This window comes from Ornithorhynchus anatinus, unplaced genomic scaffold, assembly GCF_004115215.2.
Source record: "Ornithorhynchus anatinus isolate Pmale09 unplaced genomic scaffold, mOrnAna1.pri.v4 scaffold_93_arrow_ctg1, whole genome shotgun sequence".
NCBI classification, from domain to species: Eukaryota; Metazoa; Chordata; class Mammalia; order Monotremata; family Ornithorhynchidae; genus Ornithorhynchus; species Ornithorhynchus anatinus.
This window is the reverse complement of record NW_024396943.1, coordinates 992,957-1,019,686: the sequence shown is the minus strand read 5'-3', so window position 1 is coordinate 1,019,686 and position 26,730 is coordinate 992,957. Positions and strand designations below refer to the sequence as shown.

The 26,730-nt window shown below is 51.0% G+C and overlaps 1 protein-coding gene and 1 long non-coding RNA gene across 3 annotated transcripts in view; one reads left to right on the top strand and one right to left on the bottom strand.

The window, feature by feature from the left end:
- The window catches only part of PPARG (peroxisome proliferator activated receptor gamma), a 117,969-nt gene that overhangs the window by 39,715 nt on the left and 51,524 nt on the right, over positions 1-26,730 (bottom strand). The window contains exons 2-4 of one of the 2 annotated variants that reach the window (XM_029057413.2): positions 12,362-12,589; positions 10,876-11,048; positions 8,819-8,957 (exon numbers count right to left, since the gene is read on the bottom strand). In XM_029057413.2, coding sequence (XP_028913246.1) covers positions 8,819-8,957; positions 10,876-11,048; positions 12,362-12,581 — 532 coding nt within the window. In that variant the 5' untranslated portion in view covers positions 12,582-12,589. Of the gene's footprint in view, positions 1-8,818; positions 8,958-10,875; positions 11,049-12,361; positions 12,590-26,730 lie in introns of those variants that run through there. The other variant, XM_029057414.2, reaches the window with a different exon arrangement.
- Positions 5,643-8,827, top strand: LOC114809006. Its single transcript, XR_003756759.1, has 3 exons — positions 5,643-5,980; positions 6,412-6,689; positions 8,669-8,827. It is a non-coding gene; the product is annotated as an uncharacterized LOC114809006 (long non-coding RNA).

The following is a 26,730-nucleotide window of genomic DNA, read 5'->3' as shown; positions in this document are numbered from 1 at the left end:
TTCATCCCACATTCAACCCCACAGCACTACGTACATATCTTTAAATTATATAATATAAATGATTTATTTATATTAACATCTATCTCCCCCTCTAGACTGTCAGCTCCTTGTGGGCAGGGAACGTGTCTACCAACTCTGTACTCTCTCCCAAATACTTAGTCCAGTGCCTTGCACACGAGTGCTTTAACAAGTACCACAATTATGATGATGATGATGACGTAATGAGATGTCCATCACCTTGATTCTATTTATTTGCTATTGTTTTAATGAGATGTTCATCCCCTTGATTCTATTTATTGCTATTGTTTTTGTCTGTCTGTCTCCTCCGATTAGACTGTAAGCCCGTCAAAGGGCAGGGACTGTCTCTGTTACCGATTTGTACATTCCAAGCGCTTAGTACAGTGCTCTGCACATAGTAAGCACTCAATAAATACTATTGAATGAATGAATGAATGAAGACAGTAACCCAGGAAGCTGAATGACAGAGGATGGTCCAGTTCATTTCAGGACTGGGACCAGACTGATTCTTGAAGGTCGTTCAAGGGCTCTCCAGCACCAGGATTCTACTCTTTTTGTCCTGCAGCGCTCCTATGGGTGACACTAGGGTCACATTCAGGCTAGGTGGAGATCACGTACCTCCCTTGGGATTGGAGAGGAGAGGAGGCAGTTCTTTTCTCATTCTTTTCTCATCTGCATAGGAACACGGAATTCACAACTCTGATCCACCTCTTATCCCACCGTGACAATAAACCGAGAGACTGGTGCTTAGAGAGTGTGAGTTGGCGGTATGTCGCAGATCTACAGTGGTGGGATGTTCCCTGGGGTCTGAACCTATGGGCACCCCCTCCCCATAGCCATTTCAGACACAGAGGTGGATGTGCTAAACGATGTGCTCGTGACTTGAAAGAAAAGTGCTATCTTATTCATTTTCCAGGATGCCCAGCCAATAGTCATTTAAGTAGCTCTCTGGTTTAGAGTTTCCAAATGCCTAAGGAAAGAACAAAAGGTAGCTTTTAAGTCCCATCTTGCCAAAGGGCACAGTGGGAGCTGTGGATAGAGCACAGTGCTGGGTACCTACCTTGGGCTGAGAGAACTGTGCTGGGCACCTACCATGGGCAAGAAAGTGCTGTGTTGGGTGTCCATTGTGGGCAAAGTGCTAGGCTGAGTGCCCAGTCAGGGCAGAGGGCCATGCTGGGCATCTATTGCATGCAGAGCATTGTTCTGGATGTCTGCTGTGGACAGGGGACTCTACTAAGTACTAGGGAACATATGATAGAAGTAAAAGAGCAGGTCTTGCTCTTGAGGAGCATCCCACCTAATAAATACGGCTCCACATTTGAAAATTCACAGTCTAAGCCACCACCTAGCAGAAAATACTGTCCCTCTGGCATCCTACATTACAAACTGTATGGAGGCCCTGTGGGAAAAGCCTGGATCTGGGAGTCACGGGACCTGGGTCCTAATCCCGGCTCCACCACTTGCCTGTTGTGTGTGGCCTTGGGTAAGTCACTTCACTTCTCTGGGCCTCAATTTCCTCATCTGTCAAATGGGGATTCAATCCCCATTCAACCTCCCACTTAGACTGTAAGCCCCTTGTGGGACAAGGCCCGTATCCAGCCTGATTATCTTGGATCTACACAATCAATCGATGGTATTTATCAAGCACTTCTCGCAGAGCATTGTACTAAGTTCTTGGGAAACCCAGTACAACAGAGTTGGTAGATATGATCTCTGCCCACAGAGAGCATACAGATTCCAGTGCTTAGTATAGTGCTTGGCACCTCATAAAAGCTTACTGAACACCGTTATTACTATTATTATTTTATTAATATTAATTATTAGTTGACTTTTAGTAAAAGTCATCCAGATCTAGTGGCCGTTCGCTGAGGTGCAGAGCTCACTCAGCGCAAGCTTCTTGCTACCGGCAATACATTCCTCTAAGAAGCTCCAAAAAAAAGGTTTTCCCCATCATGTTCACAATCTTTTCTGCTGAGAATTGCAAGAGCCTTTATGTAATGAAATGTAATTCCTTTTTCTTCTTGGTTGTCTCAGGGAGAAAAAGTGAGGGCTCTTGATTCAGAAAGTCGAAGTCTCACCCAGGGAACTTTAGGGCCCCGGGCCCTTCCTGACTTCTCTCTCCAAGGGCCACTCCGATGAAATGTTTATAGACTAAAAGCAAAGAGCATTCGAAGCGGAAAGGCATTCTCTCTGGTGCCTAGGGACAATGACTCCAAGTCAATGATTTGCCCATGAGGATGATATAAGTTTATTACAACCTGGTTGCATCATCTGAAATGCAGCCTTCCCTTGATTGCAGGGCTACAAATGAAAAGCACCTGGGTGGCATGGAACCGGTATGTGATGCCCGTCAGCAGAAGGTGATGGTTGGTGGGGACCTACACGCGACAGACCACTACTCTCCCCGTCTTCAAAGCCCTTCGGAAATCCCATCTCCTCTAGGAGGCCACCTTCCCTGACTAGTCTCTCAACTCCCTGCTCTATTCCCTCGAAGCCGCCACTGCCAACTCAGCACTTCCACATCTCCTAAGAACTAGGGGAGTCACTCCCCTCCCCACCCTTTATGTACATATCTTTACATTCTATTGCTTCCTCCGGGTCTAATTTATTTTAATGTCTGTCTCCTCTGCTAGACTGGAGACTCCTTGAGGCCAGGGATCGTGTCTACTGACTGAACTGTACTCTCCCAGGTGCTCAGTATGTGCTCTGACCACAGTAGACTGACCGGAAGCTCCTTGATGGCAGGGATCACATCGGCTAACTCTAAGGGACTCTTCCAAGTGCTCAGTACAGTGCTCTGCACACAATAGACTGTAAACTCCTCAAGGGTAGGGGTTCCATCCACTTACTCTGTGTACTCTCCCAAGTGCTTAGTATGATGCTCTGCCTAGAGCAATTACTCACAGAATACAATTGATTGATTGCAGCCTGGTTTTAGCTCTGTTGGGACATGGTCTCTCTGTGCTCTGGGGTGATGGGAAATGAAATGGTCACAAAGGGGACACATCAGCCCTTTTGGGGTTGGGTTTTGACTCTAAGTAGACATTCAGGCACCTTCCCAGGGTGGCTTTGGGCCACGGGATGTGGGATGAGGGCTGGAACTGCACCAGGGTTGCACCTGCTGTGTACCCTTGGGCAAGTCACTTAATCTCTCTGGGCCTCAGTTTCCTCACCTGTAAAATGGGGACAAGATACCTACTCCCCCTCCGTCAGGTCACGAGCCTTGTGTGGGATAGGGATTGGAACCGATCTGATTATGCTGCACCTATTTCAGTGCTTAGCACAATGCTTTGGCCCAAAGTAAGCACTTACAATACCACCATAATCATTATTATCATTACTGCCGTGGGGAACTTGTTTTCTGCAGGTTCACCTGCAACTGGAAGGTGAAGTCCACTTGAGCCAAAGTGCTACCACAGAGGAAACCGAGGGGGTCAGTGGTGGGCTCTGTCCACTGCTGAGGATCCATGGAAAGCTTGGGGATCCTTTGGAGCTTTCTCTTTACTGGGCTTTGTAAAAAAGAGGATTGCTCATAAATCGGTAGCATGGAGATTTATTGGATTAAAATACAGTTGGAAAGGTAACACCTGTGTGTTCTATTCACAGAAAAGTCAGGTTTTGAATGGCCAAATTTAAGAGTTTATTTTGGTAGACAATCAGCTCTGCTCCCACCTCACAGGGAAATCAGCTTTAACGGGCATTCTGTGCACGATCTCTATTCAAACTGCAGGATCAATATACTCATTGTGCATGATCCAGGTACACTCTGTGAATGATCCATGCATAAACTGTGCACGGTACATGCACAAACTGCATGTTTCACTAGACTGTAAACTCCTCACAAGATTGTAAGCTCCTTATGGGCAGGGAACCTGTCTACCCACTCTACTGCACTCTCCCAAGAGTTTAGTACAGTGCTCTGCACACAGTAAGCAGTCAATCAATACCACTGTATGCAGACTGTGCAGGATCCACACACAAACTCCCTGACCCACATACAAACTGTGCATGATCCATGTACAACCTGAGCACTACCCATATATAAACAGTGCACAATCCACATACAAACTGGACACAATCCACGTAAAACCACCTCTGCCAGGCAGCTGTTTGTTTGGGATGGCAACTCCTTTCCAAGCATTTGCAAATATTACCGACAGCTAAACACACACTGGATACCACAGCTCCCCATTATCACCCAGAGCCCAGCTAGTAGGGACATCACGGTTACCCAGTAGCCCTAGGGCTGCATTCAAGCTGAATTCAGGGTATCTATTGTGTCAACCCAAAACCAAATAACTGCAAAGGCTACTTTGAAGGGAGGGAGAGGACATTCACACAGAGATCAAGCAAAACTGACCCTGGGGCCTCTTCCTGAGACAGGTGCAAACTGCCTGAGATCCATTTGATTGGATTATCCCTGTCCCTGAGCGCCCCTATCTGATCATCCTCCACCCAAGGCAGCTACAGACTGTGCCAAGTGGGGCAAAAGAACATTTACCACCTGTCTTCAAATGGCCAAACCTTCCAGTTAGCACATTCCAGATCAGATGGCTAGGCTATCGACCACAATGGAGATATGCCCAGGACCTAGAGGAAAGAGCATGGGCTCAGGAGTCAGGAGACCCGCATTCGAGTCCCGGCTCTGCCCTGGGCCTATTATGTGACTGGAGGCAAGTACATAATTTCTCTGGGCCTCAGTTTCCTCCTCTGTAAAATGAAGGTACTGTGCTCTGCCTCTAGGGATGGATGAGGATAAAGTGAGGTAATTCATGTAATAGTGCTTTGGAAAAATCAAAGTGCTTGACAAATTCAAAGTATCATTATGTGGACAATTCATCCCACAAATATGCTAAATTGATTTTGGTCAACCATGGGCCAAAGCAGGAGGCATTTGTAAATTGAAAAATCCAGGCCTTGGCAGGGAAAATTTTAAGAAAGCTAAACAAAAATTTAGTTAGTTGCTTTTTTTTTGAGGGGGTTAGCTATAATGGGCAACACAAATTTGGTGGGTAGAAATCAGTTTAAGTCAAAGTCCTAATAGTATTATCATCATCATCATCATCATTATATTTGTTAAGCCTTTACTATGTGTTAGGCACTGTTCTAAGGTCTAGGGAAGCGACAAGTTAATCAGGTCAGATACAGCCCTAAACCTCCAAAGCGCATGCTTATCCAAAGCACTTTCGTGGCTATCCTCATTTTATCTTCGAAATAGCGCATGCTTATCCAAAGCACTTTCACATCTATCCTCATTTTATCTTCGAAATATCCCTGTAGGACAGGTTGGGCCAATGCCCCCATAACAAGGAGAAACAGATCATCAGTAGGTTCTGAAACTACTGGAAGCAGGGGCTGGGGCTGGGTGGTCGGGGGGAAGGGTTCTGATCCAAGACCCACCCCTGGATGAGGTGGATGGGCCTAGCGGGGATCCTATAGAGCGGCTGGGTACCGGGCCTCTGCCCGCTACGTCACAGTGCCCCAGCCCGGCGATGAGGTCACTGTGGCCTTGGGTTCTGCCCTTCACCTGTACTGTCTCCCTGCCCACCCGCCCGCTTGCTTGTTGTTCCCTGGGCCCCGGGGCAGAAGCTTCTGGGGCCACCGGAGCCCGGGCGGGAGAAGGGCTGAGAGCCCATCTCCTCTGGTACCTGCCAGGATCTCCTGCTGGGGAGGGCTCTGAGAAAGTTGAGGAGCTGCCTCCCGGCTTCTGGGGAGCCACCACCACTCCCCGCCAGCTTAGGGAAGACACAGGAGAGACAGCCCCTGCACCATCTCCCTGCTCGTCACTGTTGGCAGGATCGCAGCTGGAGGCCACCCAGGCAAACCGCAGCCATCATTGCCAGCACCGCTGCCCACCAGGGACAGGAGATGGGTTTTACAGAAGGATGCGACCTGGGATCTGCCGACCACCTGAAGAGTTCAGCAGCCCCGAGAAGTTTGTCAGGAGCTGAATCACTTGGCCGTGAGTTGACGGGCCATGTCAAAACCGGAGAAGTGTTTGTCAGGGCTGGGAACTCAGGCCACATGAGCCCCGCTATTGGGCCAGGGAAAAGAGTCTGGCTCTGGGACTTGGGGGACTAGCCATAGGCTTTGAATCCTGGCTCTGCAAGTAGGAGAATGCCAGTGGGGGCAGTGCTGTCAGTGAGGAAGTTTCTGACAGAAGAACTGCCGAGGGTGCTCCACGAGGTGGAATGGCCCAACAGAAACCCTGAAAAACAGCTGGCCAAAGTAGGTGGCGGAGATTGCAGTGGCTACCAAGGCCACTGCCTGCCGGCACAGCGTCAGGGTCACTTAGACTGCTCATGGGCCCTGACCATCAAGCACCTTCTTGTGCCTTTGCTCTCTGCTGCTCCCCTGCTCACTACTTGCTTGTTGCATTCTGTGCCCCTGCAGGAATTCGACAGGCAAGGATGAGCGATCACCTGGGGAGCTGGACGCACCATCAGGGCTAGAATCCCTCATGCAGGTTCTTCTTGGGCCTGAAGTCTCGGGAGCAAGGCTCATTTATTGTTCTCGATGGGAAACCCCATCATCATCACTGTCATCATCATCACCATCATCTCCACCACCACCATCGTTTCCCAGATATGCCTGAATTTGCATGAAGGGACTGAGAACCTTGTGTCAGAATGCGCTTCTGATCTCCCAAGAACCTCTTTCAACTCAACAGGGTGAGAGCATTATCAAAAGTTCCCCCAAATTATTTGTATCTTTGACTTTTTAACCTATTGAATAGCTGTTGATTTTTTTCCCCTAATGCCTCCTGAGTTGCACTGCAAGCTGTAAGCTCCTTGAGGTAAGGGACCACCCCTCTTATTATTATCTCAAGAGTGCTTACAGTGGCCCAAGAGCACACCATACTAACTTCTACTTCTATGGAATATTGTCCAAGTGCCCAAACCCAGTGCTGTGCACATAGAAAGTGCTCAATACATAGTGCTGATGATGACCATAATGAAGCATTTGAACTGGAGCTCCTATGCACCGAAGACTGTTGTGGACGCACCCACACCAGAAGACAGGTGGATGATGAATGACGGCTTCCCAGAATCAGCAAAGCACTAAGGGTTGCCAATTAGTCTGAAGATGAAGATCAGGGTCATGGACCAGCTTGTCCCTTCTGAGCCCTGTACACAACCAAGTCTTTCCACTGGCCACTGCATTCTGCTCCTAGGCAGCAGAATGCCCAACAATGCAAGAATGGACAAGGGGGAAAAACAAATCAAGATGGCTAGACAGTGTGTCCTTACAGAGGTCTTTAGGCAGAGGGTGGTCCCTGCATGGCATCAAGTTTGAGACCAAACTAAAAATCTAGAGAGCAATTTTGCATCCAACCCTCTTTTGAGTTGGGTGACCTGGCCCTAGCCCAGGCCCCACAAGCAAATTCTGGAGCCACTCCAGAAGTGCTGCCAATGTGCAATGCTTAATATCATTAATGCTTAACAGCAAGGAGGATGGCCCACAGTGAGGCCCTGGAATGCATTCAGGGTCCCTCACCTCCAGCACAGCAGCAATGCTCATCGTATCACACCCCTGTGGGGTGGCACGCGAGAGGAGAATGGCTGATGTAGACCAGGTGGGCAGGAGAGATGCTTGAGACCAAACCTCAGGTGATGTGTGGTAGAGGAGTGGACAACTGGGAGACAGCCTGTCAGGCAGCAGCCGAGATGGGGCCGCCGTCTCAGAAGACGACGTTTCCAAGAGGGAGGAGCAAAAGCCGCGCCTGGTGCTAGGGGGCAGGGTTAAAGGGGAGGGGGACAAATGCCATGGCACCATGAGAGCCAGCTGTCTGGCCCCCTGTGAGGGAGGTTGGGATGGCCAGTCACCCAGATGATCTTCTGTCTCCAGCAGAGTCATCCGTTTTGAACCTCAAAGGATACGTGGAGTTAATGGCCACGGACATGTTAACCTTTCTGAGGGAGACCTCTGTGTCGGACTTTGGCTCTATACACATACAGGCCTATCCATAATGATGTGCAGCTGCATCCAGGTCAGGAAGGTTAACACACACCCATGGGCGAAATCCCTCTCCTCAGTCAGTTTGAGAGAGGAATGCAAAGAGCTCACACCTTGTGAGCCTCTTCTTTGGGTTCCCATGATTTTTCTGGAAGTTCCATGCTGAGCGAAGAGAAGACCAAAGAAACTTGTTTCAGGCTTGGCTCCACTCCCTCTTCTGAAGAGAAAAGGGGTCGGGAAGGGACTCTGCAGTGTGGCCGCCTGGCAGCCTTCTCTCCTGGCCCCCCTGGGAGCGAGCAGGATAAAGCACCAGCTGGGTCTCACCCGGTCGCTCCTGCCAGGGTGAGACCATTCCATCTGCTTCTGGCCCAAGTGAGGAGCCAGTGGACCAGGCTTTTATGCCTTGAGGGAAAGAGGCCGTTCGTCCCCCAGGCAAGCACCGCCCCGGGGGTTCCGGGACTGAGGAACAGATCAAGGGGCAGTGCGCTTTCTGGCGCTCTGCCTCCTCTCCCCCCAACCTCCCTCCACATCTGCCCCTGCCATCCCACGGGCCCCGGTGATGAGATGGCAGAGAAGTCTGGCTGCCGAGAACCCCCAGATGGAAGTGGGGGGGGTGGTGGTGACGGGTGGGAAGGGCACTACTTACCCCCCACCGAGAGGTCACGGAACAGCTACGCAACAATCGTTTTTACAGGAAAGAAAGTGGGAGCGAAGCAGATGGCCTAAATCTCACCCTTGAGAGAACAGAATGCTGGCCTGCATCCTGGACCCTGACTCCGACTACCTGGGCAATGTGGCAACTCTGCAGCGTGGCAACAAGTGGCAAGGTGACCAGCGCACTTACCATTATGGGACATCCCCACAGCAAGGCATTTCTGAAACCTGCAGTACTGACATTTATTTCTGCTTTTCTTGTGGATCCGACAATTAAGATCACACCTATCATAAATTAGCTTCAGTCTGATTGTCCTCCGGAAGAAACCCTTCAAAAGAGGACATAGAAAAAAAAGAGTTCTTAAGAGTCTTTAGGCACATCTATGTGATCACCCGGGCCCTCCTTCCTGCCTCCTGAACCTGGGTGCCCGGCTTGCTATTTCATGCCAATCCAACCCCACGGAATCAGGTGTCTCTGCCCGCCGTTCCGGCCAGGGGCCTCATCCCCCGCCACCGGGCCGAGCGCTCTGGCAAAACAGAGGGCGACCCACCCCGAGCTCCCAGCTGAGCCGATCAAAATCCCCCTTGGATAATTTGGAGGCATTCTCCATAGGGCAGAATCACCCGCAAACTTCCCTCGATCCATTCAGTTCACCCGGTTGTGAGAGCACCTCCCCATCAATGTAGCCCTCAGGCGCAAAGGCACAGGGAGAAACAGAATCACACACCATTCCCCAGGAAAACACCAGGACTTGCAGACATTTGGAGGGTGAACCTCCGAGTTCCTCCCTAGGCCTTTTGGTAAGGAGCAGGAGGCTCTGGGGTCACCACTGCTAACTGGGCAAAGGAATCCACCCTGGGATTCTGAACCAGTAAACCCCAGACACGGCCAGGGATGGAATGGCTGACTAGGAACGGATTCCCCGAAACAGATTTCTCGGGGTCCCCGGTCCTTGTCTGAATCAAAGTTCCAGTAACCTGACATTGACTCTGACCAAGGTCCCCCACTGCCTAAGGCCCCAAAGGCTAGCCGGGCTTCAGTTCGGCCCTGATTTTCTGTTTCGGGTGTGCATAAATCCTCCTGAAGTCTACCGGAAAGATTTTAAGAACATTCTATTCAGAAACCCTTTTGGCTCCTGTACCCAATTACCTGCCCCTAGAGTCTTTGTTCCCTCTTCCTGAGGGAAAGTACCTTGGTGAAATTCAGAGGCCAATTTTGGTCAAATTCATCTGGTCCCAGGCAGATTTTTGATTTGGTGAAATTTCCCCCTTGAATCCTACATGGACATTCTGCTTATGATGTTATAATTATCTTAGTGGTCTCTCCACAATGACCCTTGGGGCCAGGGGGCTTGTCCCTCCATCTGAGCCAGCCCCTTCCCCCCACCCCCACTGCTGGCCCACTGCCCTTCTCTTCTGAGAGTGATAGAAAGCAGAATCCAGGATTCAGCCTTCTGCTGCTCCCTGGCTCCACATAGGGTCACTCAGCCACTCGCCTCTCAGAGGTTGGAGGGAGTCAGGCTTTTGGGTCGCCCAAGTGCAGTTTTTGTTTGAGAAAGCCACAGCCAAGTTTAGTTGAGTTCTGTTCCTGTCCTAGCCAGCCTGCTCTTCCTCCCTTCCCAGAGTCCTCCTCCTTCCTTCCCTGCCTCCCTCGATCCAAGTGCTATGCCCACTGGCGTTCCAATTACCCACTGTGGCCAGTTGGCCGTCCTGGATCACCCACGGTAGACCTTCTCTTTCCCCTTTGGGCCCTCTCTACCTCAAAGACCCCATTGGTCCCGAGGGTGCTCAGGAATGCTCACTTTACCTGCTGCATACTCTAGTCCTACCGCTGTTCTTGTGCAGTTTCCTCCGAGTCCCGATGGGGGCATTTCCTAAACCAAACCCGCTGTTCCATTTAGCCTTTTAAGACGCAGACAGGCTACCGGAATAGTGATTCGCATGGTGGTTGCTCTTTCGGGGCCCAGTCGACTGAATTACACATTGCAATCAACGAGGAGACAGAGCATCACAAAATGACCCAAATTCTCTTTAGATGAGTCGCTGAGAGCCTCCTCTGCAGCCACAGGACCCCCGCCCACCAAGGCTTGATTCTCATATCCCTGGCCTGAGGCCCGCTACCCTGGCTCCTGCCAATGGGCAACCGTTGTTTTGATCCGAGAGTGTCCGGCTGCTCCTCGGGTGCCATCTCCCCGGCAACCAGACATCCTTAGGGTCCCTGCCTGAGCCCCTGAGGTCAGACCCTACCTTGCAGCCTTCGCAGGCGTGCACTCCATAGTGGAATCCCGAGGCTTTATCCCCGCACACTCTGCACTCGATCGTCATCAGGGAATTTGAAGACTCCTCCTCGCGGGGCTTGTTGTACAGCTGAGCTTTCTCAGAATAAGAAGGCGGGGATGGAGGTTCCACTTTGATGGCACCTGAATATGGAGAAGAACTGAGACGATCAGGGCTAGGACGGAGCCTGGGGGTGTGGAAGATGGGGGAGGCAGAGGAAATGACAGACTGATGCCTACATCGCAGGTAGAGGCAGGACAGGGCGGCCTGGCAATAGAGATGCCGGAACCGCTGAACTGATTGCCTGCCATCTCACTTCAGGTTCTCCTGGGTAGCATTCAGAGTTCCTAAAACACTGAATCAAATACTCTGCTGCAACAAAAGCACAGGGGTCTGACGAGAAGGGAGCCTCTCGCCTTTCTCGAAGAACATCGACTCTTTTGGGCCACAGACTTGTCCTGTGGTTCCCTGGGAGAAGCATCAGGCTCCTGGAAGAGTGGCTGGACCCCCCTCTCTCCCTCCTCGCAGTTTGCCAGTTACTAGGAATTCCTGCACTAGCAGTAGAGGCTTTCGAGCAGTTAGCACCCAGTCTCCAGCTCCCTGTAAGAGTTGTTCCAGCCCAGCCAGTCTCCCCATGCCTGGGCCTCTCTCCCTGAACCTTCCTGGGATTGGGTCTCTCCAGCTGGCTGCCCTTCCTCCTCCCCCCTACCCCCCACCCCCGGCGCCCTCCTCTCCCTCCGGCTCCCCCTGCCCTGTGGTGCTTTGATTAGTTTTCTGTGCACAGTGTCCTGAAAGGAGAAGTGACGCAAATGTGCACGTGCACCCCACAGAGGAGAGGTCACAGGCGGGCCGGGGAGGGAGGAGAGGAGGAGGAAGAGGAGGAGGAGGGATAGTCTAGTTCCCCTGGCCAGAGGATGGGGGAGGGAGTAGCTCTTCAAGGCCAGACAGTATTGCAGCAAGGAGACTCAATCACTTGGTGTGATTAGTGTGAGCGGATGAGGGCAGGAGCTGGCAGTTGCCTATGGGTCCTGATAGGGACAGGTATGGACAGTGGGGCAGTTGCTCTTAGAGCCACTACTCAGCGGCCCCTTGAGCAGAGGCTGGAAGGAAAGGAGAGGGCAGAAACTGTCTGAGATGCCATTCGCCACATAGCCACCGTCTGGGGAAGAGTGGGGAGAGGGAGGTGGGCTGGGTGGGCGGGGTGTCGGAGTCAGGGCTATGTCCCATATCCCCAGCCTGGCCCTGTTTGTGGAGCCCAGAGACAAAGAGGGAAATATTCAGGGGGCGGGATAGGTGAGGCAGCCAAAGATTCCAGAAGACTGGAGAACTACCATCCTACCTAGCAGGCAAATGTTAGGGTGTGATTTCTGGAGCCCCCCTCCCCTTGGGGGCACCAGAAGTCTTGGGTGAAATTCAAATCCGAGCCATTCCCCACAAAGTCAAAATGAGTTCATACTTGGACACTCCTGGAGCTTCAGATCATACTTATAATCGGGAACCAGCGGGTCAGCCCTGGCGAACGGAATGTCTTCGTAGTGAGGGGTAGAAATGCTGGAGAAATCGACGGTGGTGAAAGGCTTGATGTCGAAGGAGTGGGAGTGGTCGTCCATGGCCGAGAGATCCACGGAGCCGAGCCCAAAGTTGCTAGGCCAAAATGGCATTTCTGTGTCAACCATGGTAACGTCTGGGATGAAAAGAGAAAGACGAGACCTTGAGCGTTTCAGTTGGAGTAACGGAGCCTTTCGAGAAAAGTCCCCGACTGTGAGGCCGGGGACAGGCATCTGTCCAAGGACAAATGATCTGCTGAGGGAGGGCAGCCACCCCTCGGGTCACTCAGCTATCTTGGCTGGAAGCAGGGCATCTATTACTCTGTGGGAACCACCGAAGTTTACCAGAGATTGTTCCTAAGCCCAGTACTCCCTGCCAACTTTTTCTTTGACTGGGAGTCCTTTGGGGGCTAGACATGGCCCAGGTCTGGTCTGATTATCCCTTACCCACCCTGGCGCTCAGTACAGTGCACAGCATGCACTAAGGATGGAATAAACACCACTTCCGCCACTTCTTTAGGGACTAGCAAACGAGCTGGCCTAAATGATGCCACTCCACCTGGCCCAGGAAGAGAATATCCCCAAGCACAAGCAGCTCTCGGCCCGAGCCATTCACTCGGATCATTCTCTTCACCAAAGGAAGAGAGCCGAGGAGAGGAGCAGTCTTGCGACAATCAGGCAGAAACAGCTTCAGTGCTAAGATATCAATACGAGTAACCAACTGACAGTGATGGAGAATGCACAGAAATGCTTAAAGGAGAAAATCCTGAGAAAAGCCAGAGAACCAAGTCAAACCGTAGAAAGACACACCTAACCGCCACTAGATAACTGGCTCCCTGGGTTTTTGGCTTAAGATGGCAAGAGACCCGCACACGCACACAGACACAGGCACACACATTCTTATTGAAATCGGTTATGTCCACGACAGGTGCCCCAATACGCTGCCCCAATACGCTTAGCTAGTTTCTTCTCTATTGGGAAGTGCAAGTGGACTTGGGCCCCATCGGAGGCAGTGGTGGCGGCTATAGCATAATAATAATAATAATAATGTTGGTATTTGTTAAGCGCTTACTATGTGCAGAGCACTGTTCTAAGCGCTGGGGTAGACACAGGGGAATCAGGTTGTCCCACGTGGGGCTCACAGTCTTAATCCCCATTTTACAGATGAGGGAACTGAGGCACAGAGAAGTTAAGTGACTTGCCCACAGTCACACAGCCGACAAGGGGCAGAGCTGGGATTTGAACTCATGAGCTCTGACTCCAAAGCCCATGCTCTTTCCACTGCACCACGTTGCTTCTACACATAGCAGCCACAGCACCAGCAGCAGCAGACTTTAAACTGATATATAATGGGAACCTGTTGGACTCGGTCAACTTGGAACCGGCTCATACTACTCTGCACGCTGCCTAAAAGTCAATAGCTCCAGCTCGTAACACTGTGGTCAAGGACACCAGCTCAAGCCAGGCTGGCCATCGTGAGTCAGTGGGATGGCCGATGGCCGAGGCACAGAGGCCACTGTCCGGGGAGGTCTTCTCTTCTCATGGGACTGGCCCACATTTGATCTGAAAAGGAGCCAGCGAGGCCCGGGAAAGCCCTGATTTTGACTGGGGTGGTGGAAGCCGCCCAGGCAGCAGGATGGGTGGAGGTGGCCGCAGGTCATTAGTAGCAGCGGAGGAAGTGGGTCAGTAAGAGGCAGGAGACCCAGCCGAGCTGAGCCAACCCTGCAGGCATCCACCTGCCGCTTCTGAAGCTGCATCGCCTTCACACACACTAGACCACTCCCACCCCCTATCTTTCAACTCTGCTGCTTCCCCCTACTTGTAATGCATTTTAATGTATGACTCCTCCTCTAGATTTCCAGCTCCTTGTGGGCAGGGATCGGGTCTACTAATTTTCTTGTATTCTCCCAAGTGTTTAGAGCAGTGCTCTGCTCAATAAACCCTAATGGCTGATTGACTGATTTATTTTGAAGTCTGCTCCCTAGAGCCTGCCTGTCGGCAGTGGGAAAATCATCAGGGTTGGTGATTCTGGGTGTCAGAGTTTATGCCACCTCTGTCCCATTCCTTGCTTCCTCTCTCATCTCTGTCTGTCCCTTTCTGACTGACTTTGTGCATCTCTGAGTCTCTGTCTGTCTCTGTCTTCCCTTGCTTCTTTTTTGGTCCTGCCCACTGGTCGCCACAACCTGCGATCTGCTTTGAGCTGGGGAAACAGAGTCACTTTGCCACCGTGGTAGCAAAGAACTTGGATGTTGGTGGACTAAGTTATTGGTGGCTACAAGCAGCGTGGCTTTGTGGAAAAAACATGGGTTTGGGAGGCAGAGATCGTGGGTTCTAATCCTGGCTCTGACACTCGTCAGCTCTGTGAGTTGGGGCAAGTCACTTAACTTCTCTGTGCCTCAGTTACTTCACTTGGAAAATGGGGATTAAGACTGTGAGCCCCAGGTGGGACAACCTGACTACCTTGTATCTAAGCCAGTGCTTGACAAATAACATTATTATTATTATTATTACAAGAGGGGATGGAGGCTGTACCAAGGTGGAGACAAGAGGGAGGAAGACTCCATTTCTCCCTCAACAATTGCTTCGACAATCAGCACCCTACAGGTTCACCCATGATGGTAAAAGTAAGATCGGAGAGAAGATCGATCCTGGGGTCTCTGCTGGCCAGCCTCATTTGGATCTCAATGACCCTAGGCCCCAACAATCTCAATGCAACTCTCATCTTTGGCTTTTGTGAGAGAAGTGGGTGCCCCAACCGCAGAGCAGGAGGAAAGTCCAGGACCCTCAGCTGTTTCCCAAACTGCGACCTGCAAAGCCTCACTATCTGGCTTCTGAGTAACCAACACAGAGATGGGAATGTGAAATGGAGGTGGTCTGAAGGTTCAAATGTTGAAATGCAGACAGGTCAGTTCTCTGAGTGTGCGTGGGTGTGTGGATGGGCATGTGTGAATCTTGGTAAATGTCCAGTGGCTTTAAAATAACAAAGGGGAAAAAATAAGAATCAAAAGAGAAACTGGTTAATGCAGTATTCTGCACACATCAAGCAATTAATAAATGCCCCCACCAACCACTACTGAAAAAGGGAGAAATTGGTCGACCCGTTAACAGTTGGGTTAAATGCACAATTTTTCTTGGTTTCAATCTAGGAGGCCCGAGTCATATGGGTTTGAGCCGTCCACTGAAAATGGGAAAGCATATCAAAGGCATCACCTTTCTTCTATGCTTAGGCCTGGCTGCGGCATGGCAGAGTACAAATCAATAGTGGATATTATGAGCTAAGGCCTCGCACCAGCATCAGTTTGAACAGGAAATGCCCAGGGTCTCTCGGTCTTACCCAGGGGCCTCCACGAGGGACAAGAACAGGATGAGACAAGGTGGCTCTTGTTTTGATAAGCCAGAAGGAGGCAAAAAGAGCAACAGCCCCTGAGCCCACACTCCCCAGGTCCAGGTTCTCCATCCTCTTCCTCCCTTGGAAAGGCTCTTCCTGCTCCCAGCCCCCTCTGCAGGGAGGTGGGACTCTGGGACAAGTGGCTCCAGGCCACAGAGTAGCTTTTCCCTTTCCTCAACTCAAGAGTCGGGCCTGGGGGACCTGCTCAAATTGGCTCTCTAGAACACATGGGCTACTGTTCCTGCCAAACAGTCAGGGACTTAGATGGTCTCTGTTATCCATGAGACAACAAATGACCAAACTATCTGGATGAACAACAGTCCCCCTTATGGGGGTCTCAGTCCTCTGGCCAGGTGACCCAGAGCTCTTGCACTGAGGTTCGGCCACCTTTTCACGAGTTGCTGGAATGTGACCCCCAAGGAGCCTGAGACCCTGTGGGGAGAGGTGGCGAGGTGCCAACTGTCTTCTGCTTGGTTTTCAACTCTGAGCCAATGACCCAAGGTATGGCCCATCTGAAGTTGAAATTCCATACAATGAATTCTCCACTCTCAGAAGCCCAAAACAAATCCAGCCTGATGAGGTGATTCCCTGTTCTAGATCGGGTCTAGGGAACACAAAGACACACATCTCATGTCCCATCAGGGTCACTAAGGAAGCCTTCTGGCTCTCCTCCTCTTCTGAGTCTTGAGGCTTCCGCCGCCACTGTTCTTTGGCCAGGAAGGGGCTGGGGGGACTCAGGGCCCACACCTCTTTCTTGCAATCCTGGTTCATCATCCCCAGATTGGAGCCATTCCAGGGAGAATGGCCCTTCCTGGGGTCAGGGGAGAGGGGGTGTCACTGTGATGGAGCAAACTCCTTCAAGGCTGCTTCCAGAGAGAAGAACCCAACCTGGGCCAGCCCCCAGAGACCTGGGCAGGAGCCTAAAAGAAGACAGACCATCCCCTCCTTGTTTCACCACTGAACATCCTCCCTTTTGCTGCCAGGATGTTGCCCTTAAAGAGCCCATGTCAATAGCTTCCATTTCACCTGCAGTCCATTTCCTCTTGTCCTGCCCTAGTAGGGTTGGGGGAGGAGGATTGGAGAGCAGTTGTTGGTCATGAGCTGCAAGAGAGCCCTACAAATGCTCGAAAGTACCTTCTGAGGCACTCTCAGCCCAGTGATAGCAAGAATATTAATCATGGTGGTATTTGTAAAGTGCTTACTAGGTGTCAAGCACTATGTTAACCACTGGGCTAGATACAAGATAATCAGGTCAGAGACAGTTCCTGTCCCCTCCATGGGGTCACTGCCTAAGGGAGAATGAGAAGCAGGTATTGAATCCTCATTTTGCAGATGAGGAGACTGAGCTCCAAAGAAGTGAGCCCCATGTAGGACAGGGACTGTGTCCAACCTGTTCAACTTATATCCACCCCTGCGCTTAGAACAGTGCTTCACACACAGGAAGTGCTTAACAAACACAATTATAAAAAACCCTTAAAAAAACAAAAGTGAAGTGACTAGCCCAAGGTCACACAGCAGGCAAGTGGAGGAGCCGGGATTAGAACCCAGGTCCTCTGATGACCATGCCTTTGCTCTTTCTACTAGGCCAACATGCTGCTTCTCTTGGGAATATAAAGTGGCTACAGCTAGTCAATCTGATGGCCAGAAATCTAGGTAGGAAAGTCTCTGGTGAGAGCCCTGTGAGGGACAGAGAAGGTGTCCTGGTCTGATGATCTTGCACCTACCCAACTATTCAACACAATGCTTGGCCCAGAATAAGTACTTCCTAAATACCACTCCAACAGACCTTCCTTGACGTCAAGTTCAGAGTGTCTGTAGTCACGGCAGCATCATTGACGGACTGGGAGCTAAACTGTCAGGAGGGGCATGTGGTCTCTGTCTCTGTCTCTGCCTTATTCTTTACCTTTCTGCCTTTCTTGCCTTTTGACTCCATCCCAGGTCCCACCCCTATCCCACCAGGTCCCCACTGTTCAGTGGGGTGGAGAGATCTGGGCCGGAACCAGGGGTGTCTGGCAAAGGAGCTGTCCCTGTAGGACTGCACCAGAGTAGTAAACTTTGAGTGACCCCATTACCCTCCAAGGTCTTCGAAGAATAAATTCTATGGCTTGTATGGTCTGATTTCCCATGCTCAAGACCCCAGCCTTCATGCAGACTAGTACAAACATTCTCGTGTGCACCTGCCTGGGTATCTTTCTTCACTCCAAATCTTTGAGCCACAGCACAGTTCTTAGGAAGATCACTCTCTGCCTATATGGTCTTTCCTCCCTCTCCCCTTTCTTGCTGACCATTTTATTATTCTCGGTGCTGGGGGAGGGAGGTGGTGAGGCCACGTGGTGCATCGCTATGGGAATGGGCCCCATGCAGACAGATGCTTGCTAACCCAGGCTGCATATGCTGGAGACGCAGAACGTCATGTCTCTCCTGAGGCCAAGCCAGCTTGAAGGCTGGGCTCCTGCCAAAATGAACTTTCTGTTTTACTGGTGGGAGGGAGCATTAATCCTTTAATCCCCTAAACCAGGCTGAGGCTGAGGGCTGAGGGCTGAGGGCTGAAGTCTGAAGGCTGAGGTCTGAGGGTCGAGGCTGAGAGGGCTGAGGCTGAGAGGCCTGAGGGCTGAGGGCTGAGGGCCAAGGCTGAGAGGGCTGAGGCTGAGAGGGCTGAGGGCTGAAGCTGAGGGCTGAGGATGAGTGCTGAGCAGGCCAGAGAGGCAGGGACCATCCCAGCTCTATTTCCCAACCAGTCTCCAGCAGCCATGGCTGGAATCCGAGGCAGCAGGAGCTGCCCGTAGACCAAAATGAACTTTCCTATGTGCTTAGTACAGTGTTCTGCACACACAATAAGTGTTCACTCGATACTACGTGCTGATTGAGCAGTAAGAGGGGCTCTCAAACCGGCCAGGAGGCAATTGTGGGCAGAGCTGGAGTGTCCCAAGAGGCACCAAGGTGAGGAGATTTAAGGCTGGGTTCTGACCAGGGCAGTGATGATTTCCCTGCTTTGGCTCCATGTTTAGCTTTGGCCCCAGCAGCAGAGATGTTACTGGCTGTTTCATGGGAGATGCAGTTCCCCTGGCTGAGAGGCGGAGAGGGGACCTGGGAAGTGTGTGCCTTTGCCTGAGCGCATGTGGGAATGTGTGGGGTTCTGTGCAGGTGCTGGGGAATCTGTGCCATTCATTAGGGCTGGTCTTCCAGAGACGGCAGAATAATAATAATAATAATAATGATAATGTTGGTATTTGTTAAGCGCTTACTATGTGCCGAGCACTTTTCTAAGCACTGGGGTAGACACAGGGGAATCAGGTTGTCCCACGTGGGGCTCACAGTCTTAATCCCCATTTTACAGATGAGGTAACTGAGGCACTGAGAAGTGAAGTGACTTGCCCAAAGTCACACAGCTGACAAGTAGCTGATCTGGGATTCGAACCCATGTCCTCTGACTCCAAAGCCCGTGCTCTTTCCACTGAGCCACGCTGCTTCTCTGATTATGAGCCTGGGATTTGCTCAGACTATTCTACGATTACTGAGAGCTCCAACTAGCTATTATGCAGTAACATACATTTTTTATCTCTTCAGATACCATGGCAGAGAACATACATAAATCACCAAGTTCCAGGAGTAATGGAAGAATGTAATGGCAGCAGAATTGCTAGTTCCGCTTGGGTGGCCCATGACCTAACCTGTCACTAGACTGTAAGCTCATTGTGGGCAGGGAATTTGTCTATCAGCTCTGTAATATTGTACTCTCCCAAGTGCTTAGTACAGTGCTTGGCACACAATAAGTGCTCAGTAAATACCACCGATTGATTGACTGGTTAAATACTCATCTTGTTGTGTAAACCAGTATATTGTATTATATTTTCCCAAGTGCTTAGTACAGTGCTCTGCACATAATAAGTACTCAAAAATACCATTGATGATGATGATGATGATGATTATGATGATGATGATTTCCCTGGTCAATCATGGGATGGGTTGATTGATTGAATTCACCAGGATGTAGCCAGCCACACTTGTTCTGTTTTCCCTACTGTGCGCCCAGGTCAGGTTGCAGGCAGAGTGAGAGCAGGGAGAGGAAAAATGAAGGAACAGCCGCTTCTGGGCCGCAAGTTAACCCAAGTCAGCATTTAGGAGCTCCACTGCTGGGGTTTCCAAAGCTCCAGGTCACTTCTTTCACCCTAGAGAGGAGGCAATTCCTCAGAATTGGGGGAAAAAGTAATTTTTCTTTTTTCTCATAGCCTCTACCAATTTGGCTCGTGTGTCCAGATCACAGCCTCCATAGATTTTTTGTCATTCACGAGCCCAGGCAACATTCCGCCCACATGCTGATGACTACCGAGAGTCAGTGTGTCATTCATTTGGAAATCAATATGCATGGATCGGTGAGTTGTCGGTCTTTTGAGGCATTTCCTTTTCTTGTATGAGTAAGCTGAGAGGAAGCCAAGTCCATCACACACCAATTTTAGAGTACTGGATGTTTGTGGGGCTTTCTTGCACCAAGAGGTCCAAGTCCTTCTCAGAAGAACATGGATGTCCTCGGGTGCTAGTGTCATGTGTCAAGCCTCTCAATAGCGGCCAGATTGGGGGACGGGGGTGAGGCCTCCCAGGGATGAGAGGAGGGAGTCTGTATGGCATAGTGGATGGAGCACTGGCCTGTGAGTCAGAAGGTCATGGGTTCTAATCCCGGCTCCACCACTTGTCTACTGTGCGATCTTGGGCAAGTCACTTCATTTCTCTGTGCCTAAGTTACCTCATCTGTAAAACGGGGATTGAGACTGTGAGCCCCACATGGGACAGGGTCTGTGTCCAACTTGATTTGCTTGTATCCACCCCAGCGCTTAGTACAGTGCCTGGTACAGAGTAAGCGCCTACCAAATACCACAGTTATCCCTCTAGAATGTGAGTCGTTGTGAGCGAGCAATGTGTCTGTTGTTGTATTGTACTCTCCCAAGTGCTTAGTACAGTGCTTTGCACACAGTAAGCACTCAATAAATATGATTGAATGAAGGAATGAGACAGAAACTCATTCGGCCTCTGTGTCCCAGGCCACCTCCCTGTGTCGGCCATCCCCTGTGCCCTACATTGCTGTTGCTGCCACTGCCTGGGCCATGGCTGCCAGCGACCATGAGGTCTCAGGGCCGGTGCCCAGCTTGTTTCTCTACTTTTCCTGCTTGTAGCCGAGGCACAGGAGGTGGAGTAGCATGATGGGGAGGAGGAGGAGGACAAGAAATAACAGCATGAAAAATTGGAGGCGGAAGAGTGGGAGGGAGAAGGAGGAGGAAGAGAAGGAGGAGGAAGAGGAAGAGGGAGAGGAGAAGGAAGAGGAGAAAGAGGAGGAAAGCCAGTCTTTCCTCCACTCCTCCACCTCTCAGCTGCTGGGTCACCACCGCTGTGTTTTGTCAGAGGCCTTTCGGGTGGCGGGGAGGAGCATCGGAAAGGCATGACCAGTCCGCCTTCAGCAGGATGTCTGGTCACATTGTTAGAAGTGTGACCACATGACAGCAGTTTCACTATTTTGTCATTTGATATACTTCTCTACCAATGCAAATTATTCTTAGACTAAGAATAGTTTTTTTCTCAGTATGTAAAATTGAAATTGCTCCACCTTACCTTTGCTGGACAAAACAGGAATATGTAATAATCAAAACCATTCAGATGACAGTTTGGGCCCCCAAATATCTTTACACTTGGGACCTCTGTGCCAGATGCAGTGAGAGAAAATGGGTGGTCTGAAAGAAAGGGTGCCAAGGACCAGTAGCAGTCAGGAATGGGCCAAATGGGAGCTTGGTGAGTCCTGACCTGACAGCCATGGAACCCAGGGATGAGGACAACTGAGGAGATCACAGACGCTATTGACTAAACTTGTTATGGAAGAGGCAGCGAAAAGCAACCATTGTGGATTCGAGAAGATCCAAATGCCGACACAATTGGACAGGGTAGGCTATGGAAGCTAGACATCAGTGAGGGACCCTGGCTTAGTAAATATGTTTGATATGGCAACTGATAAGCTGGGAGCCGGCTACCCTGACAAATGAGCCTGGTGCCCTGCAATCCAGAAGGGTGAGCAGAAACTCTGTGAGGATCCACTGATGAGGAGACAAAAGGGAAAATAGCACCAGGCACAGCAAACAACAAGCCTGATGACAGCACAGAAAGGACGATCTGTGTGGGCCTGAGGGTCCTGAATTGGTCTTCTCCACCACATACTTACACACACACACCTCCACACACCCCCTCATCATCATCCCCTCCTCAGTGAGACCTGAAGGGAGATCAGGTCCCTGGGCAGATCATGTGAAGCAACATGACGTAGTGGATAGAGCCTGGGCCTGGGAGTCAGAAGGTCATGAGTTCTAATCCCAGCTCTTCCACTTGTCTGCTGTGTGACATTGGGCAAGTTACTTTAGTTCTCTGGGCCTCAGTTCCCTCATCTGTAAAATGGGGATTGAGACTGTGAGCCCCACGTGGGACAGGGACTGTGTTCAACCCAATTTGCTTGTATCCACCTCAGCGCTTAGTACAGTGCCTGGCATATAGTAAGCGTTTAACAAACGCCATAATTATCATTATTATTGTTATCCTCTTCACCCGATCCACCCAAAACTCCTAGCCATGGTCAAGCCTGGCGGCACCCAAACTTCCCAAATGTCATACTTCCAGAGACAGAAGGAACATGCAGCTAGCAGCGACCTAGCCTAGCTAAGCATTAGAACCCGAGAGCCTGTTTGCCTCTGCCAGAAGTGGTGCACTCGGGCCTCTGGGAGTCTGGGAAGGAAAGGTCAGCCTCCTTTCCACTCCCTCCCCAGCCCTGGGCCCTGCTGGAGGAGGGAGTGAGGACTAGGGTGAGGAGAGTGACCCAGAGATCAAGGGGCTGTTTGTAGCATGGCAAGTCCCACACAGACACCAGGTAGCAGCTCCTCAAGTCCCCAGCCCACAAGGATGGATGCCTACGGAAGCCTCCGCCAGGGTATCCGGAAGAGATGAGGCGCCCACGTGGTTAGAGGCTATGAGGCGGGACAGATGTGGGCACCGAACCAGAGATTACTAGGCTTCCCTTAGCAGTGTATCCGTGGCCACAGCACCCCCCGGCCTGGAGATAGCACAGATGAAGCACAGTCAGCGAGGGACTCGGAATGATGAAAGCCACGGCTTTCCTATCTTCCTCCTGTCCCTAAGGCTGATGCTCTCTGGGGAACAGTCAGTTGGCCCATCGGAGAAGCCACGGTTTTGACTCCGACCTGCACAGAAACCTCTAATGCAGCCAGAGCCCGGAAGTAAAGAACCCACCCCTCTACCTGACCCTCAGTAAGCCCCTCTGAGCATCCCACTCCACGAAGGCCTAGGGAATAGACGAGGACACAGCGGTGCCGGTGGTTGCTGCTGCTGATGAAGTCTCAGAGCGATTCAGTTCCGCGACCTTAGACAGGGCCCATTTTGGCCCCCCGGCAGTGCCGCAGGCAGCTGGGCCCTGGGGGACCCGGCCAGAGAGTGTGGATGGCTCAGTGTGAACCACCACCACCGCTGATGCAAACACAACTCCAGTGCTCATCCTTCACCCCTTCCCCCCCACCATCGGCGTCTAAGGAATGCTCCCCAGATTGGCCGGAGGCTACAAATGGTGTCCGACTGCACCTCCGTGGACGGACACAGTGTGCACTTGTGCAAGAGACCATTTCTCAGTGACATCCATGCTCACGGATCCAGTTTCTCTGTCGGCAGCCACCTCTTTGAACCACAGGGCAACATGGGGTGTGTGTGTGTGTGTGTGTGTGTGTGTGTGTATGCGTGTGTGCATGCACACATGTGCACAAGAGAGAACAGATACAGAAAGTATGATTAAAGGTATATAGAGTATGAGTCCACGGAAACTGTGGGGACCAGGGTCTCCACGATGCTCAGACGAGGAAGCGCCAGTTTTCATTTCGCCCCTATGGCTCCCAGCCCTGGCGCCTTTTGGCTGTGTGCAGAGTCATAGAGAACAACCCCAGTCGCACATTGTATTGCTGTGGTGAAATCCAGGGGAAAGCTCACAGAAACAGCAGCAATAGACAGAGTCTTGCCTCCAGTTGCCTCACCCACCACATGGAACTGCCATTTGGTTGGGTGCCATAAGGTTGTGCCCCACCACTCGGGGAGCAGAACAGGAGAAAGACAGCCAGGGCCAAGGCCTAGCTTCGGGCCTGGAGCCCAGCTGTGGAGGGTGCCTTGGGGTGACATTCGCCCCTTCCCATCTGCCCTGCCTTTCTGCAGTCAGGCGCTTCTCTCCCTGGCACTGCTACTGGCTGAGCGGGGGCCTTAGATGAGCTAAGAGCAAGGTGGCAAGGGGAGGGTGTTATTACAATAATAATAATAATAAAAATTATGGTATTTGTTAAGTGCTTACTATGTGCTAAGCACTGTTCTAAGCACTGGGGTAGATACAGGGTAATCAGGTTGTCCTACTTGGGGCTGATAGTCTTAATCCCCATTTTAAAGATGAGGTAACTGAGGCACAGAGAAGTTAAGTGGCTTGCCCAAGGTCATACAGCAGATAAGTGGCGGAGCTGGGATTAGAACCCACGTCCTTTGACTCCCAAACCTGTGCTCTTTCCACTAAGCCATGCTGCTTCTCTGAGGGAATGGCCACAGCGGGGTCCATTGAGTAGGGTGGGTCTGAGAACAGCTGCCCCCTCTCTGCCCAGCCCTTAATGCCACCGTAGGACAAGTGTGACTGAGCATAGGCTAATGAGGCCCACAGGCTAGTGGGGCCATGGTGCCAGGCAGGGAGGGTGGCTTGGTGCTCAGCCCACTGAGCGACTGCTGTTGGAATGGGTCAAAATGCCCAGGCCACCCACCAGTCAGGGCATCATGCTGAGGGGGTAGAAACTTGGGGTGGGATTTTGAGGTCCTGGCCAGACTGTAACTGGGACAACCAGTTAGATGTCAACCGTTAGATGAAGGCCGCTTGGGCTGGCCACCGACCCCCTAATTCCCAAGCTCTGGGGCCTGGGCTCCCAGACTCTGCCCCACCCCCAGCAGCTCCTGCTCCAGCCTTTCCTTACCTCCATATATCACTAACTGATTTTCAGATTGTGACCCTCTTGGGGGCCAGGGACCGGGTCCTAATCCTCCTCACTGTACTTCTAATTTTTTTTGTTATTTGTTCATTCATTCATTCATTCATGCATTCATTCAATCAATCGTATTTACTGAGTGCTTACTGTGTGCAGAGCACTATACTAAGCGCTTGGGAGAGTACAATATAAAAATAAACAGACACTTTCTCTGCCCACAATGAGCTAACAGTCTAGAGGGGGAGACAGACATTAATATAAATAAATAAATTACAGATATGTACTTAAGTGCTATGGGGCTGGGACGGGGGTGGGGGTGGGGGTGATCAATGAAGGAAGCAAGTTAGGGTGACACAGAAGAGAGAGGGAGAAGAAGAAAGGAGGGTTTATTCAGGGAAGGCCTCTTGGAGGAGATGTGCCTTCAATAAGCTTTGAAGGGGGAGAGAGTAATTGTTGGATTTGAAGAGGGCGGGCATTCCAGGCCAGACGTAGGACATCTGAGAGGTCAGCGGTGAGATAGATGAGATCGAGGTACAGTGAGAAGGTTAGCATTAGAGGAGCGAAGTGTGCAGGCTGGGTTGTAGCTAGGTGAAGTAGGAAGGGGCAAGGTGATTGAGTACTTTTAGGCCAATGGTGAGGAGTTTTTGTCTGTTTACTATTCCAGGAACTGTAATAATAATAATAATAATGTTGGTATTTGTTCATTCATTCATTCAATAGTATTTATTGAGCGCTTACTATGTGCAGAGCACTGTACTTAAGCGCTTGGGATGAACAAGTCGGCAACAGATAGAGACAGTCCCTGCCGTTTGATGGGCTTACAGTCTAATTTGTTAAGTGCTTACTATGTGCCGAGCACTGTTCTAAGCGCTGGGGTAGATACAGGGTAATCAGGTTGTCCCACATGGGGCTCACAGTTTTAATCCCCCTTTTACAGATGAGGGAACTGAGGCACAGAGAAGTGAAGTGATTAGCCTAAAGTCACAAAGGTGACTAGTGGCAGATCTGGGATTAGAACCCAGAGAAGCAGCGTGGCTCAGTGGAAAGAGCACGGGCTTTGGAGTCAGGGCTCATGAGTTCGAATCCCAGCTCTGCCACTTGTCGGCTGTGTGACTGTGGGCGAGTCACTTCACTTCTCTGGGCCTCAGTTCCCTCATCTGTAAAATGGGGATGAAGACTGTGAGCCCCACGTGGGACAACCTGATTCCCCTATGTCTACCCCAGCGCTTAGAACAGTGCTCGACACATAGTAAGCGCTTAATAAATACCAACATTATTATTAACCCACACCTCTGACTTCCTAACCCGTGGTCTTTCCACTAAGCCACGCTGTACTGAGTGCCAGGGTAGATACAACCTAATCAGGTTGGACTCAGGCCACATCCAACAGGGGTTCTCAGTCTTAATCCCCATTTTACAGATCGGGTAACTGAGGAACAGACAAGTGAAGTGACTTGCCCAAGTTCACACAGCAGACAAGTGGAGGAGCCGGGAAGATAACACAGGTCCTCTGACTCCCAAGTCTGGGCTGTTTCCACTAGGCCACGCTGCTTCTTGGGCTCAGTAAATGTTCCTTGTACACAGTACACACCTAATAAATACCACGACGACTACATCTACACGTAGTACAGTACTCTGTACACAGTAAATGTTCAGGAAAGACCACTGACCGATCGATTACCACTGCTGCTTCTTAATCTTTCAGTCGCAAGCCTCCGACACTAGATCTTGAAGGCTCTAGAAAGAAAGAGCTACAATGCCCGAAAATCATTCCTGCCTTGAAGCACACCGACACTGAGGCCGGCAGAAGAAGGGGGTGATTTCAGCACATGCCCCCACAGGCACC